The sequence below is a fragment of the Lytechinus variegatus genome, chromosome 2 (genome assembly GCF_018143015.1).
Source record: "Lytechinus variegatus isolate NC3 chromosome 2, Lvar_3.0, whole genome shotgun sequence".
In the NCBI taxonomy this organism is placed as follows: Eukaryota; Metazoa; Echinodermata; class Echinoidea; order Temnopleuroida; family Toxopneustidae; genus Lytechinus; species Lytechinus variegatus.
Genome location: NC_054741.1, coordinates 4,140,174 through 4,158,174, shown reverse-complemented (window position 1 = coordinate 4,158,174; position 18,001 = coordinate 4,140,174). Strand labels below are relative to the sequence as shown.

The following is an 18,001-nucleotide window of genomic DNA, read 5'->3' as shown; positions in this document are numbered from 1 at the left end:
CCTGCATTAATATGGTGAATAAAAGAAATAATGAAATCTGGAACAGAATTTTGTCTAGCTTTTCATCTGGCAGTATTCTGTGAATGTGTTGATTTTATTGATTAATTTGCGTTTGCATGCATTCATTAGGGCGAGAATAGTCTGGGGTTTTTTTTTTTGCTAGGGGCTGTTGTTTGAGAGACCTTATTTTGCAAAAACATGTTATTAGATAGTGATCACCCATGCTTGAAATGTACCATTGACAATTGCTTTATAAAATAAAATGCCTAGAAATCTCTTTGGCAACAGTATTTTCATGATTTTTTTCCCTTTTAACTTTGTTTGTTTGGGGTGCAATATACTAAGCTCTGATACTTAAATGTACCATTGAACATTATTTCAGGTTTCCAAATGCCTTTGTTGTAAAATATTTTGGCAAACATATTATACAGTATTGATTTTTTTTTGTTAATTTGAGATGTAATATGAATTGGGAATAAAAATATATGGGTGTTTGAAAAATAAATGATCACTAAAGTTATGAGAATTGCAAATTTCATGTTGGGAAGGAGATTGTCCCAGTAATTAAAGCAGAGCTGTGTAATATATCAGGAATTTGCAATTTGGCTCTGGTGCTTTTTCATACTTTGGTGGAAAAAGAGTTCCTATGAAAAGCTCTTCGCTTTAAAAATAGAGAGAGAGGACGAGAGACAACAAATAGAATAAATCCCTGTTATTTGATATGTTGTATAAGTTGTCTGTTTGAATAAAAACAAAACCTCAAAGATGTCAACCTCTACCCTATAAGAAACCATACAAAAGAGGTGGGCCAGTGTATTGTTTGCAAGTGGGCTTAGCTAATCTCAGTTGGGACAGTAAATGCAGCTGACAGGTTGAGCAAAGTAACATCATGGACCTACTACTCTGACTTGGTCCATGGTAACATCAATTTCTTGTTGTGAGTGTGAGTGTCTGGTTATATTAGAGCCATTATAGGGAAGTTCACCCTGGAGAACTTGTCTTAGAAATACCAGGAAAAAATACAAAATATTGGTGAAAGTTTGAGGAAATCCATTCAAGAATAAAAAAGTTATTTGAAATTTTAGTTTTTTATATAAGAGCAACTGCCATATAATATAAAATGCATAAATTTAATTATTTTAATGGTTCATGATGACTAAAAATTTCCTTCTTTCGGGATCAGGTGTGAAATAATTTGTCTATTGATATAATAATGAAGATACAGGTAAAATTTTCAATTTTTTAGATGACATGTTTTTTTTTTAAATTCACGATACATGGGACGCTGCTCGCATATGATGTCACAAAAAAATCTGAAAACTTTTTAATCTTTGATGGATTTTCCTTAAAACTTCACTGATATTTTTATTTCTTGTATTTTTACAATATACTTCTTGCTAGGGTGAACTTTTCTTCAATTCTTGTATTTGCTGCAGAAAGATTGTGCTGTTATGACAACAAACTTCAGAAATCATTATTTGAGTGAGAGAAGAGAAATAGAAAGGGAAGAAGAGGAAAGGACAGGGACGAATAAAAAGACATTTCAACACTTTATTTTAGTTTTTCTTCCAACATAATTTCCGCTAGTTTCTACTTACAAATAATTCCTGTGCCCCATGTTCCTCTACCTTCATTTTCTCATTCAAAATTTTTAAAAAATATTTTCAGAGATTTACACCTTATCTTACACCCCTCTGAAAAAGGCTTCTAGGAATGAACAAGCCATCACAATTCCAATTTCCTCTATTTTACCTATCAAGGTGAAGTTTATCATATCAAGTTGATGAGATGAAACTGAGAAACTTGAAGGATTGAGAATTCCAACAGTCGGTATAATTGTTTAATGTGCTAATTCCATGTGTACAACCAGAAATTATTTAATCAATCATTAGATTTATGGTATCTCTTATTTCCGTGTAAGCCAGGTGAAATACACTTATCTCATTGACAGAATCCCTTTAAGCAGTTTTACCAACCTTATCGTCAGCTTTGTCATTTTCCCCTTTATTCCGGCACAGTTATATTTCATCTTCAATTCTTTAAAAAAATACCATTTGTTTATAATTTCTGTTTCTTATTTTATTCATGCAACCTTATGAATTACTGACTTTATCCCCACAGAATCTACTGTGGTTACAACTGTCCAAGATTACTGTTATCCCATGTATAAAATTATTGTACTCTTCTCCTTTTGTAAATTTCAACATAGATCATTTTTTTTATTACTTTTACATGTCATTTTGATACAGCAAGTTTTATTGTATATATTTTGTATTTTATCTTCTACAGAATTTTGCAATTCAGCCTTCGGCTGTGATGAAGTTTTCTTAATAAAACTTAATAATAGGCATTTATATAGCGCCATCTATCTAGAAGTATTCTATTCCGAGGCGCATTTTTATTATTATTATTACCCCGGCTTTAGCTCGAGCTGCCTCTCAGCGCTCATGCATTTAAGGAATTAATCCTGCCGGGTACCCATTCATCTCACCTGGGTCGAGTGAAGCACAGTGTGGATAAATTTCTTGCTGAAGGAAATTACGCCATGGCTGGGATTCGAACCCACGACCCTCTGTTTCAAAGTCAGAAGACTTCTCCACTGGGCCACAATGCTCCACATTTCAATTCAATTCAATTGTTTGTTACGATTATACAATGACAAAGCAATACTCTTCACCTATTGTTTTCTAGTATCTCTTTCTTCTGATAAACAATAGAATGTTATCACTTATTTCAGATTAGATGAACAAGACACTGCCCCAACCAGAAATTGAACCCTGGATCTAGCTGGTGCTCCCTAAAGCGGAAGAGGAAATAAGCCGATGATTTATTCGCCCATAAAACTGTTGCTGAAGTCTAAACTTGAACTGCATTGTCATGTTCTCCTACTGGTTGTTACAGCTGACTGGTTTGTCTATTATACATACCGTTATGATTATATCAAGGCATAAAGCATGAAAAGTATCATTAATGTGATTTTATCATTGAATGTGTTGCCAACAGTGTTGGTAGAATCTTGGGTAGATAGCCAAGAATATTGAATAACACCTGAATTTTATTTGCTTCAATTTAAGATGGATATCAAATCTGAGTGACCTGCAATGATCACATCATTGTAGAAATATACATGCTATTATTAGTCAGCCAGACTTGTAGCTTCAGGCTAAAATGGTCAGATTGTGTTATTCGTTTGGTATTACATGTACATGTTAATCAAAATTACCAGGTCCTTCAGAGAGAATGTTAAACCATTAGTCCTTTGTTTACAAAATGTAACCAGTATCGACCAAAATCTCTCATTGCCTGAACATTGTTTCTTCTTCCTTTTCCTCCTCCAGAACAGGTCTAGAGTGTCTTTTCTTTCCTTTATTCACTTATTATTCATTTATTTTTTTTTGGGGGGGGGAGGAGGGGGCATAATCAAATGTACATGTATATTCATTGATATTTCCATCTTGGGATGTTTCCCCCTGGTTTCATGAAGCTTCTTGTTAGAGATTTCCAGTTCAAAAGAGTTAAGTACCAATGAGATGCAGAGATTTCAGTAGCTTTTTACAGTTGTTGGTTAAAATCACTAGCAAACCTCATCATGGAGAACTCCCATTGCATTCTATCACAGTCACAATCAACAGCTTCAAGAGAACCAGTCAATTAAACAATTCATACAGATTAGATGGTGATTTTTATTACAATTTGATTTAATCATGAGGTACATACAATCAGAAGACTTGGTGACATTGATTTTCTGCGTTGACATCTTAAGATGATCAGAGATAATTAAGGCTTGACAAACACAAGTTCTTAACTACAAAACAATGATTTTGAGAAAAGTTATCAATTGTAGTAATTTCCTAACAAACAATATCAAATTTGCTTTCATAAATTATCAAATGCATACATGCAGCTTAATGAACTATTCATGTTTGAGCAATGAATAGAGTTGCTTGGTAGAAAAACCATCAAACATCACTTTTACCAAAATCATTGTATTTTTGGTAAATGCCTTCTGCTTGCCAACCATTAATATAAATTGATATACATCTGATATACGTGTAAAACAGTTCAATTCACATGTCAATATTTAAATGGTTCATAACCATTGAAAACAAAATTGTCTCCACATTATGCAATAGGCAAAATATACATCTTCATGATTTGTGACTAAAAAACAAAAACCAATACAACTTGAGAATACAAAACATGTCAGTACCACTAGAATGTTGTGTATTACTGTATAGATTGTATTATAACCATATACGTTTATATAAACCCGTTACCTATATTTGGCAATCACAGTGAGATTGCTATAATGGTAAATGAGTATGGCAATGTTGTCAACTGCAAAGATGAACTAGCTGTGTCATCACTTGATAAGAAGCTGCTGACGGTACTGTCACCCTGTGACTTGTGAATGACACCGTGGAACAAGTTAGCATAACAAGATTAATGAAAGTTTTAGTAAAATTGGACAAACATAACGAAACTTGAGCACTTGCATGTCGAGAACACTAATGCCATGGAGATCCTCCCATTGGCAATACGCACAAGATCTGTGACGTCACAGATGCACAACTCTCCCGTTTGGACACTGAGGCCCGTATTCTGAAGTCGGGTTTAACTTAAACTCAGGTTTAAAGTTGTGGTTTAAGTATGGGAAGAAAAAAGTATCAAAATTTTTAGTTGTATGTTTCTTATATTTACCGTGCCTTTTCCTGATTCATCGATGGTGAAGACAATCATCTATTAATACTTCCTAGAAAATTATGGATGATTTGAGAGCCAAATGAGCTGAAATATGATATCTCTACCATTAATAATTTCTGTAACAATTGGCTGGCCATAATTAAACCACAACTTTAAACCTGAGTTTATGTTAAACCTGACTTCAGAATATGGGCCTCAAAATATACACCCAAATATGTACTTACAAAGGAAGAATGCATGATCTTACGATTATTTGCACATAACAAGTACAGGGAAGCAATGTACATTGTACATGTATGACATCACAGATCTTGGTTGCATGCAAATTAAAGGATCTACATGATCATCAATATTCAAATGTTCATAGGATTTTTCATATGCATTCAATCAACTTTTTTTATCTGTTTCTTTGATTTTCATCTTTTAAATGAATTAAACTGATATTGAGGGTTTTAATCATTTCATTCTCCTTTAATAGAGGTGACTACTTTGCGATGGTAATAGAGTTAACATCACTCACAAACCTGCCATGTCTATACTCTCATGGAAAACTGAGGGTTTTGAAGGGTGACATGACTTATTGCCCATGCAACATTTGCTCCACCCTTAATTCCTCTGAAGACACAGGTTAAGGGTTCAGGTTGTGACATGGTTTTGGGATCAGAGTACCATGATGATAAAGAATTGAGATGATGATTGGCTTTAAAGGTGGCTTTTACATTTCATGTCTGGCTTGATGTGCATATTTTAACAAGGAGAAAATGTATGGAAATCATGTCTTGGAATATTTTAGGACATGCCCTCACCCAACCCCACACAATTGAGAGTCATTCAACTCCTGGAAAAACAATTCCTGATGAGCATAGGAAAAGGCCCGATCGAAAGAGAACACAGCCGTTCTCATTAACCAAGCAGGTTTGATCTAAAAAAAGATTGTTTTTCCTCTTCTTACTTTGTACTTCAGGAGAACAGCCACATTCCCAGACAGCTATCTGACATCTATGTCCCCCCCACTCACATTTCCAAATACACGCAGAGGCTCCACGGTCCTGTTTCCATAAATACTTGTTATATAAATAACAAAATCAGTTTCTATAAACAAATTCAGTATCAGTACATCAAAATGAATGATTTCAGTAGCTAATGTATGAACCATTATTACACATTTGCTATTGTAACAAGTTTTATGAAACAGGCACCAGGTCTGAAAACACTCAACCCCACACATAATCATACATAATGTAGACAAATTTTAAATTTGATCATAGTTCACCATTTAAATTTTTTTCCATGAAAACTTACAATAAATATAAAGATATATACAGAAATATCCAAGTTCTGGCATTCGCCTGAATTACAACCAGTAGATAAATGTGTTTGTGCGATTTATGAGCAGTGATGGCAGTTTAAATGATTTTTATACATTATTCTGACCACTGTGGTGTACACAACAACCTACAGTAACTTGCAGCAATGAAATAATATTTTGCCTTTCATTTTTTGTTGTTTATTTTAGTACTATCAAACTGAATTAATTTCATTCAAATAATAATAGAGGATAGTACATACATTACCTTGTCGAAAGATAAACATATTACAAACAATAATATGAGAATATAAGGACCTTTAGTTAGTTATCAAATAAATTTGATATTGAGATGCATTAATAAGAACTACCCTGTAGCTGTTTATGTAAGTTAACCAGAGTGTATAGTATGTTACACGTGCACTATGTAAATCTGTAATCTATAAAACATATTTTAGTAGAAACTTTCAATTCATAAACCCACATGTCATTACCAATATCATGAGTGAGTGCTTAAGAAAACATATATGTATAGCATAAAAAGGAATGTCATATATGACAATAACCAACCCTATCCCCGTGATCTTTCTTACCTGTAGACATCAAAAAGATATTAAATGAATAAAGATTAAAGAATACAAATAAGGAAAACATCAACTATCTCTCATTTCAATATTGCACAAAAGCAAATCAAAGACTCCTTTTCCACAACCACAGAACAGAAATTGCTTCATTAGCTGTGTTACAAATTAAAATATACATTTCTAAAAGTTCATGATGATTTTGCTCTTGGTCAATCAAAATGCAAGATTTAAGTTACTGATAACTAGCTTTCAATTTGCTAATGGCACATTTTGTCAAACATGGCACATAGTATTTTATGAATGCAGCAAATTTTAAGGTCAACAAATAAACAATTTCGAACTTGTAAAACTTGTACAGGCTACATAACATATTCAAAAGGGTCATACAATTTACCCCACTGTAAAACACTATATTAACAATAAATTAGTGTTACTAATTTCATGTTGTATTTCATCTCTTCCATTTTCAAATTGCACAGGGTCTTTAGTCAAATCCTGCCACCTTTAGACTTCAACCTTGTTATTTGTAAATACAGGACTATAATCATCATCATCATTCTACAGATGAACTTTCCCTAATCTATATTCATGTACATAGTACTCAAACTGGCAGCTTGTCATATAAAATTATGTAAGAGCAATAGGAGTTGACTAATAGAAGGATGTAACTCACTTTTTTGGCCATTTTGAGACTTTGGTACCAAAATAATCAGTAAGAATTATGCACATTATACATGTACAGGTAATAATATTTGTAGTTTTGCCATATCTAATAAAGATGACACTCGACACATGAGAGATTCTGAGAACGATAACGCCTACATTTCAAATTTCTATTGCTTATAAAGCAAAATGAGTACTGAAGGACATCATCAATTTTCCATTTTTGCATGTCATCGTTTTTTGATTGAGCATGATGAAAAATCCACAACCCAAATTAGGTGGTAATCGGTCCATAGGGTTCCAAGATATGATCATGAATAAGTAATTAGCCCCATTGAAGTCAATGTATTATTGGGCTAGTTCTTGAACCAGGCACATATAATACATTGACTTTAACGGGACTAATATGTATTCATAAGGTCATACATGTATCTTGGAGCCCCATAGACCTATTCCCACCAATTTTGGGTTGTGGGTTTTTTTCATCATGCTCTACCAAAATATGGTATCAAAAACAAGGAAATACAAAATAAAAAGTTATTTTTGACGTCTTCACTCTCGGTACTCTATAATACACTGTACTTGACCACATCTTAACCGAGATTTGCTTGGTGGAAAAATACAATGCACTTTACTCAGAATCACAAAGGTTTTTCAAAGTAAAGACCCAAACCCAAGGAGATAATCAATCTGAGGAGAAAGAGTAAGATGAGACAATAAGTTGTTTTGTCAAAATAGGTATTAAAATTAAAAGAGAGTTTATCAAAGCTTGATAAGACTTGTTGCAATTTTTCTTCAGGGATCCTCAAATTGACAAACATGATTCAAAATTGCTGATTTTTGTAGACAACTCCCCTTCTGTTTAGTGCACGTATTTCCAAATATTCACCAAATGTTGTCTTCCAAAAGGCATCTTTCCACCTTCAGAACACAACAAATGTTAGGCATGAGGAGGAGGTAATCCGAAATATGGAAAATCAAATGCAAAATTTGAAAAATTTGTATATAGTTTTAAAACAAATGGAGAGATGGCTGTCCACAATATCAGCCATTTTGAAGCATGTGCACCAATTTGAGGATCCCTACAGAAAGAAAGTGTTTTCAAACTTCAAAAAGACTTCAAACTTCTATATTAAACTCTCTTCATATTTTACAACTGATTTATATGAAAATTGTTTTAAATTGCTCCTCTCATTTTACTCCGTCCTATGAAATTGATTCTTTCCTTGGGTTTCCTTTTTCCCTTCTACTTGTCACACCTAAATGATTTCCTGACTCTATTTTACTGTGAAGAATTCTAGCCACTAAAATGAGACAGTCGTGTGATAATTTACTGAAAAAACATTTTTTGAATTACTTTTCAACAATTTATGATTGAAAGAATTTAACAAAATGGAAACATGTACATGGACATGTAGGTCCTGTAGCTTAGAGATGAAAAACAAAATCACAAATTTTCATTCAGCACAATTTGTTAACCTTTAATAACAAATACTTGATATTGTACCTATTCCCATTCCTAACAAAATTAATGAATAAAGTGGGCTGAAGAGAAAACTTTAAGGAAGAAATACAAAAATAATAATCAAATGAATACAATTAAAGTCCTCTCGAATAAGAATAAACACATAGGGAAGGAAACTGAATTGAGGTATCAAAAAAGATTATCAAAATCAAAATTATAAAATTATAAAGAAACCAAAGAATACAAAATGATAATCTTAAGTACTGTGCAAAAAAAGTGAGAAAAAACCTTGTCCTGAACCATCATTTTTCATAAAGTCTACATGAATATCTCTGCAATTTATTGACTTAATCTAGGAGATGTTTCCCTACAGTATACAGAAAATCAATTCCAGACTCCAAATATAAAATCTTAAGCCGAAAAGCCAATAATAAGCCAGTTCACGATTGGCTCATGATCTACTATTGATTCTCAATGACCTTTGCGACTTTTCATTAGGATGAGCACTAACATTTTTAAATGAGGATGATGTGTAAGCTTTCCCGGCAAATTATTCAAATTCTAAGAAAGAAAGGCATTTTGTATACATAAAGACCAGGTGTGGTATTCTGTAACTCTGTCATAACTTTTGTCATAAATTTTGTCATTTCTCTCCGAGATGTGACACCGCTATGATTGTCACAAATCTGTATTCTGAACATTGTCTTTTCCCTGTCATATCTCTCAAAGTTCCCACCCATCTTTTCGGAAGCAAACCAATCAAAATCATCGTTAGTTCCCAGTTGGAGCCCTTCTAGCCAATAGGAAAGCCCCGTGTCAAGTAGGGCGTATCCCCAAAACAGTTGCTGGCATCGCGCAACTACGCGTATATTGATGCGCTTAATTACAAAGAGAGACAGGGAGCTGTGAAGAATTTTAAAGGAGAAGTAGAAAAGTAAGGAAAACAGAGAAAAAAAGGAGGAATACATATGTAGGGCCTAACTAATTGTAGCATGAAAAAATAATTTTGAAAATTGTCATGGAAGATGAGTGAAACTAATACCACAATCTAATCTAAATAATATAATTATTTGCTTGACATTCAGTCGGCAGGGTATCGGGATATTTGGTACTAAAAGATATGACAAAATTTATGACTGCTACCCCCTGTCATAACTTTTGCTTGTATAAAAGGATTACGCGCATTTAAAGCCGCGTATTTTTGCTGCGCGCTAAAGAGAAGAGACAAAATTTATGACAATTTTTGTGACAAAAGTTATGACATCCACCAGAATACCGATTTTGTCATATCTCTGAGATAAGATAAAATATGGAGAAAAGACAATGTTCAGAATACCTTTAGAAGGCCTGGAAGTTAAAGACCAGGTGACTAGAATAGTATATGAGGGGTAAAGTTAGGAAATCAATAAGCCTATTCACAGTTGTAAACTAAATAGTAAACTGCTATGCAAGCGGACACAATACTAGCCTTGAATAACTTGTACATGAAATTACTCAATAGTAAATGGTTATTTCATTTCCCAAATCCAACCTAAAAAGTAAAAAGCTGTTTAAGTACTGCAAAATCTATCAAAATCCCCCAAATTATAAAATAAGACTCTATAAAAGAAGACAACAGAGGCACAATTATACATACAAGAATGACCCCCCCCCCCCCCCCTCCCCTGTCTCTCTCTCTATTTCTTAAATTGGACAGTTGCAAAAACACAATTTTTCATAAATGTAGAAAAAAAAAATTCCTGGATAATTTCACTACATAAACTTAAATTAGAAAACAATTCGATACCTAAGTTACAAAAGAACCATATAAATAAACTTCAATAAGTTCAATTATATACATACAGTATTCCCATTTATTGTACAATTAAAAATATTGAAAGTCAGATCATCCCTACTGTTATGCATGTACATGTACATATTACAGCTACATCACTTCTCCTTCCAAACTGATTTCAAAAACAAATTTTACTTTAATTAGCTCATCACATTCAACATTTGTAAAGAATAATATAAAAACTTAATGGTTTACTGTTTGACAGGCAAAATGGGTCTTGCTTAATATAAATTCTATAGAAATACCATTCTTAGTCATTTTTGGTGTGATTATTGTACTGTTTGTCATATGTCCAATAATAAAATAAAAATAACTATTGCTAATCTATTTTTGTTATTCTTCACATGTCTATCATAAGCTTTGATCAGATGTGGGTTCCTAGTTGGCGTATATGCATGAATTAAATTTCCAAAGATTATCATGACCAAGACAAAGGCCGTTTTGGTCGCCTGAAGCGTCCGAGAAAGCACAGTCGGAGAAAAGTTTGGAGTAGTGCCAGTCTGGACAGAGTTAATCTGATCTTCCTCCAACGAAGATACTCCTCGAAACCAGTAGGAGTATCTTGGTTGGAGGAAAGTTGGAGTCCAGCACTACTCTCACCTTTCATTCGACTGGGCTTCCTCTAACCAAAACAGCCTTTGTCTTAGTCAAGATAAGAGAAATATTTTTGGAATTTTAATCCATGGATGCATGATAGAATCATATTGTAAATTTACCCCCCAAAATCCCTTTGCATCCAGAATTATAGGCTGGATGCTCAGTATACATGCCTTTGAAATATTTAACTACATTGGCAAAGTTAGATAAGGGTCAAAATGGTCTCATGAAACCACAAAAATTTCTGCATTTTCTACAAATAGTAAGCTAATTAAAGGCACTTACATCTCCCCCTTACTGAATAAAAAACGAAATCATATAAAAGGAAGTAACATTCAGTTCCATATAAAACAAATAACAAAAAGCATTAAAGAAAAGTGAAATTTAGACAGTTTAGAGACATAGAGAACAATGTGACTTTTTAAAAAAGTCTGCATGTTACATGTATGTGTATGTCGATGAATGAAAATTGAATTCAAATTCAAGGAGAAAAACATAATATAAACAAGAGAAAAGTTGGCATTGATCATACCAACAAAATATGTCTGGTAAAGTGGTATAAAGATTTTTCAGACAAAATACCACCGTCTGAAAAGTACTGTAACAGCAGCATAATATAAAACACTTTTCCCTCAAAATTTTGCATGGATAACGGAAAACAAGTGCTCACTGGGAATTTGTATCAAATAAAACATGTGAATTTAGATAAATTGATGTTAATGTTTCTTAAGATATTAAACTACATATCAAAAATACTATTTTCCATAAAATGACTCTGTTTAATAGTCAGCAAATCAAACACTGATAAATATCAACATTTTTTGACAATCTCCATATTTGTGTTAGGAGCTCATACAGCATGAATTCTGACAACACTTCTTCTTTACGAGGTGACTGGCAATCGCCAGGGCTCCTCCAGAGGCAAATCGAACAAATGTGTCGCCAACCAAAGGACCCATGGCATACAGCCCAGGCTCCGCCTCTGTCTCCATGGTTATGGGATCAACACTTACAGGATTATTCTTGCAGTTGATGTCGCTGCTTTCTTCACCCAGGCTAACCCCTCCACCAGGTAAGAAAGACAGGTCCGGCTTGGCTCCTATCAAGACGGTGACCATTGAGACAGCCACATGCTGTGTTACATCGCTACCTGATATGGTAACCAAGAAGTCCCTGCTGAAATCTAGCACCTGGTGCTTTGGAAATGGCGTGTACCCCTCCTCCTTGAGCTCCCCTCGCATCATCTGCAGGACTCGATAGTACTCTGGGTACACAACCTTGGGCAGTTTGCTGAGGGAAATTGCAGAATCCCATGGTGATCTCCGGAAGACATGGACAACTGGCACTCCTGCATTCCGAGCCATCAAAATGGCATCGGCAGCAGAGAGTCCCGACCCTATCACCAGAACAGGATAGGACTGACAACTAAGTTCCCCTTCCTGAATGGCAGACTCAAGGTACTTCAGGTCGTACCTCACATACCGGAATTCGTCTCCCGGAACGTTCAGCCGATTCGGTTTCCCCATCATCCCTGTTGCAAGAACAACGTTGGGAGACAGCACAGTGAACTGTTGCCGGCAACCACAATGGGGGTCGATGTGCTCACCTTTGACCTCAAAGAGATTCTCTCCCTCCAGCTTACAGCATCGCTGACATCGGATCTCCGGCTCTCCACTTTCATCATTGATGACACGTCGGCCCTTGAGACGACGGATAGAAAGAACCTTGGTGTAAGGCACAAAGTTGTCATCCAGCTTCTTGGTCTTGACGTAATCTTGATAGTAGTGTGCCACCTCAGACAATGTCGCTCTTTGTTGGTTGTTCACCACCATGGTGTCCTTGTGTATTTCCCTGTTAAGAAAAGTAAGTTAAAGCACAGAGTACATGGTCAATCTTCATCTCGTAATCAGAAAAAGAATGATACTCTACAATAAATTTGGTGAATGTGTAAATATCCAATATCATCATTACTATCAATAATCACAAGTCACAAACCACTTAGGTTGATCACGGTACTTCTTTATCCTTTTCCTTGGCAAGGCAGTTTTTGTTCCTCCATCATAACAATTTCCAAAGATAAAGAACTGACACACTTTTACTGTACATGATCAGCAGGCTCTCATTCCTATACAATGAGACATGCAGTCTCAATCAGAAACTTTTACATGTAGGCATGCAAAGACTGAAAAATCTGAGCTAAGTATCTTTGTTTATTGTTTAGAACATGTCGCTTGATTGACTTATTAAAAATCCTTTCTGATTAAATGCTACCCTGGAAATTCTCTTAATCCCAAAGGTTAAACACAAGAGACCAACTATAATCCAGATGCATAGGAAATATGTGTACTTCTATTGGTTCACCATGTCCTTTCATCTGTCAATTGCAATATTAATAGTGAATCTAATGACTGAATTAGCACATCAATACAGAGTATAATAAGAATTGTGACAAGACTAGCAAAAACAACTTTTGGGAGATATACATGTAAGATAAGTGATTTTTTTTATAAGGCATGTGATCACAGATGAAAGGTCTTATTTAATCAGAAACCATTTCACATGTGAGCTGTCTGTAAGAACCTTAAAACCACAGATAAAATTCTTTGTATTCGACATGCTGTATACCCCCATGAACATGTACATGCACAAGTAGCTCCCACCAAAATACAGATACCAAGCTCTAATTTGTCAAATTTTCTTAACAGTAATCTTATGGTAATCACCACTGATATCAATAACCTAATCCCAAATCAAAGGTTCCGTGAGCAGAAGCAAATAAAAGAGCACCCATCCATATATTGACCAAAGAAGACCTCTTGATTCATTCAATAGTCCAAAGTAACCAGACCAGGGTAAATCAGATTTATAGATCAAAATATAGGTAAATCTTGGGAGAAGGACCTTGATTCTCGGAAAAATCAATTATCTTGATACCCCTATGCTTGGGATAATAGTTCAGGCCATTTCCTGCATGTAAGAAATCCCTGTAATACTTTTAAGATCAAGAATAGTTTTGGCTTCACTCATTTTTTTGTGAGTATGGAGGTCCACATAAGTGTTCAAGCTTTAGGCATACAAACCTCATGTAGTGGTATAAATAATGAGCATGACTGATGATTGAATTCTTTGTAATAAAAAATCAAAATCACAAGAAAATTTGGTCTGTCTTAGTTATTCTATTGAGTAATTGATAAATTCATCGGGCAAAAAAAACCTAACAATATTCAAGCTCTGGAAAGGTACGAAAATATTATTTGACAAGCAAAGATGAGACTGTGAGAAGCATCATGAAATGGTAGGCATTCAAATACATGTACTCCTATGACGTTCATTTTCAGTTACATATTGTGAGTCATGAGATTGACAAGATAAAATGAGTTAGGCCTACATCAAAATGCCTGGAAAACTTATTTCTCGGGCAAACGTTTTATCTGTCTTTCGAAATCAACAAGGATAATCAATGAAAGGAAACTGCACGTTATTTGTGTACCTGTACTCAGCTGCCCATTCATCAAAGCTCATGTCAGGCATCTCCATCCATGCTCCAAGACTAAGGGTCAATACAGAGTCATCCATTTCCTAATCAGAAACAAGATAAAAAAATTAATGTAGTTAGAGAACAGTTTTGTTTTGTCCTCAACGACACCAAAGGTATAATGACAACAGTGGTAAGAACATTGCAATTATATTTTGATTGGCAAGCAGATCTGTGCTTAAATGACACAAAATACTATTCAGTCCCTATCAAAACTACATGTATAATAATGTCTTAACATATAATCAAAGACAAAATAATGGAAAAATAGACCTACTTCTATATATTAGAATAAAACATGGTATCTAGCAAACAGATATACATATGTACATTGTAGATCATAGGTGGTATCAATAACATATTGTGAATGTACATGTTGTAATGTACATACATGGTATTACCTAACATCAATAATAAAGCAAAGTATTTCTCTCTCACACTCCAGTTTTATCTGTCTCCTTTCCTAAAAAGTAAAAATATTTGAAGATTTTGACTGGGATGCATGGAAATATTGATTGAAATGGCATTTTGTTTTCCAATATTGTTTTTTAACCAATGCCAGTATTTGCAAGGCATCCATGAAAAATATGGTCAGCAAATATTACAAATATTCAGAATTTCAGATAATCCTATTAAAATCCTAGGATAAAATATGGATATTACAAATGGCGTGATTAATCCTGGAAGCATAATCCCCTATCAAAAGCTATAAATTAAAAGGCTTTCTTCTTTTTTTTTGTAACTACATGTACATGTACATGTGGGCTTATACAATGAAATTTTTATACATACACTTGCTTGACAATGGCACATTTGCATCATTCTTAATACAATTCTTTGGGAATACAAATATCCATATTTGTTTGTAAAATGGTTCAATATTTTCCTCTTTTACGTGACACCTATATCTAGATAGAAGTACTATCTTCAAGTGTGTACAGTCTATTTTAAGTGACAGCTGTCTCTACATATTGTGAGGAAATATCAATATTTTGAATGCAGATTTAATGGCATCTACAATCTACCACTGTTTGTATTAAGAACAAACTCATAGATTTGGGTTCAAAGGTTTGTTTCTTATTGAAGGAGTGCCAATAATATTTAGTTTCTCCTAAATTCTCATTTGTTTATGAGACCATAAAAGAATCTAGTAGAAAAGTATTAGAAAATGTGGCAAAATGAATGTATGAACAAGTTGAAAGGTACAATCTCAATGTTATTTTTCATAAAAATTAGTATGTACATACAGCCTTTTATCATTCAAATATCAATTTCATCTAGTACATGTGGCTCATTTCCCATCCATACAATTATGAAATAAAAGTGTAAAGGAAAAAAAATCAAGTGATTACAATAATGCATTCTGTAATTGTATTGACTATAAAATACATTTGGGGTCTGTATTCTGTCACTCTACTGAAAATTCAGACAAAAAAAAAAAGTACACAATCACATGCATGTAAAAGACTAACTGACCCGCAAAAAAAGAAGAAAAGGAATTAGGTCATCTCACTCTGAAGTCTGAAACGTGATAAAGGTGCAGACCTTGGCACCATTTTTTTATATGTACTCCAAGTCCTTGGATCACTATACTACTGTAGTCAAAAACCTTAAACAGGTTCATGCAATGGACTGTAAATAATAGACCTGCTGTTAATGGACTTGTTATGTGGTTTCAAACCGCCTCGATCACAAGAATCCCCGTTAAATTACAAGAACTTTTTTAGATTAAAAAAATCACTGTAATTAGTGTTAATTATTCCTGCATTCACACCTCCCTAAAACATACCCTTAGGGATAAGTTCCTGAAGTTACGAGCATGTGCAGTATGGTCTGATAAGCGAGGCGCGAGATTCATAATAACTAGCTCAGCAGCCACCCAAGGCGCACGAGCCCAACTACACACTAGGCTAAAAGTTCCCGTAAATTGCTTTCACATTGCCAAAATACCTGCGACCTTGGAAAAATCCCTGTGAAAGTTCATGTAATTTTGATAAGTACCTACTATTTAGTGGGTATTTTCTTTCAGGGATATTACACATAATTTGCTTTCACATTGCCAATATTACCTGGTATTTTCTGATCGGGGTAATTTTCCCGATCAGAAAATACCTGGAATTGACGAACTTCGAGGCGGTCTGAAACCACCTGTTGAGTCTTAATATTCGTGAGTTGTGTATACATTGGGAAAATATATTTCTCAAATCAATGAAAGCAAAATTCTTATGCACATATATATGATATGTCCTACACTGTGAATACTTTGTGACTTTAATAATTAGCATATTGAGGAGTTCTTGTCGACATATAGAGGTTTTCTAAAGCAGCAATGGCCTAAGCAGCCTAACAGTTATTGGAACATTGACATTGATGATAGCATGTGAAGAATCAAATAGATCTAATGAAGCATGTACTGTAACAAAACTATAGATGGTGTCTAGTAGAGTAGTACCTGCATAATTCAAAGAATATGATATCAATTTGTGCACTTGAACATTACAACAGTGAGTGTGATCCAGATGGTAAAAAATACAACTGACATAATGACATTTGTTTTACAAATTACTGGTATATACTACGCACATGTATACATCGCATAGAAGTTGCCGTTTTCTGAAGTCAGTGTCCAATTAATTTGACTTTTATGTTAAATCAAAATAATTTGGGAAACCTGTTTGCACTACAAAGGGACATATTTTAAAGAAGTAATTTGTGTCAAGAATACAAAAGAATGCTAAAATTTATCAGTTCAGGAGTGGAAAGATGAAACAAAAATATGAGTTTATTCATACTTTATCTCCTAATTCCATCACTCAAAATGAGCCAAAATAACTAGAGTCTATCCCTAATTTTCATCCCCGAAAATATACATGTATGCAAAGTTGCATGCAACAAATATCAAATGTTGAAATACAATTGTGACCAGCCACCCCAAAACCAACAAATAAATCACCAGGAAAGGTTCTCTGTTAATATTAGCCAAAATGTATGAATCAGAAAGCTAGCTTATCTGAATGAGTTGTAAAGTTGAATAAAAGACAGGGTACATTTACAATAGATTCAACACCTTTTTTGTGGACTGCTTGGAAGTATCATTGAGACTGCACGGTATGCACATCTCAAGCTTGAGTGAAACCTGAACTTCAAACCTTGTTTCTGCCTTCTTTCTGAAGCTCTCCCATAATATCTTCTGCATTCATTCAAGTACATGTAATTGTGTGGCTTATTTTTTTATCAATATGACAAATCAAGCTTCAGGATGTGCTGTTTCATGCTCGATCAAAACCCAACTATTCATTCAGGGGGCCTTATT

General features: G+C 34.2%; 1 protein-coding gene and 1 long non-coding RNA gene across 2 annotated transcripts in view; one reads left to right on the top strand and one right to left on the bottom strand.

Moving 5' to 3' along the window:
• The first annotated feature begins 5,522 nt into the window (after positions 1–5,522).
• Positions 5,523–11,633, top strand: LOC121407106. The gene is made up of 2 exons (XR_005968869.1): positions 5,523–9,320; positions 10,088–11,633. It is a non-coding gene; the product is annotated as an uncharacterized LOC121407106 (long non-coding RNA).
• Positions 10,558–18,001, bottom strand: part of LOC121407104 (oxidative stress-induced growth inhibitor 1-like) — a 30,808-nt gene continuing 23,364 nt past the window's right edge. Inside the window, exons 5-6 of the mRNA XM_041598034.1 lie at positions 14,644–14,732; positions 10,558–13,004 (exon numbers count right to left, since the gene is read on the bottom strand). Coding sequence (XP_041453968.1) covers positions 11,996–13,004; positions 14,644–14,732 — 1,098 coding nt within the window. The 3' untranslated portion in view covers positions 10,558–11,995. The remainder of the gene's footprint in view (positions 13,005–14,643; positions 14,733–18,001) is intronic.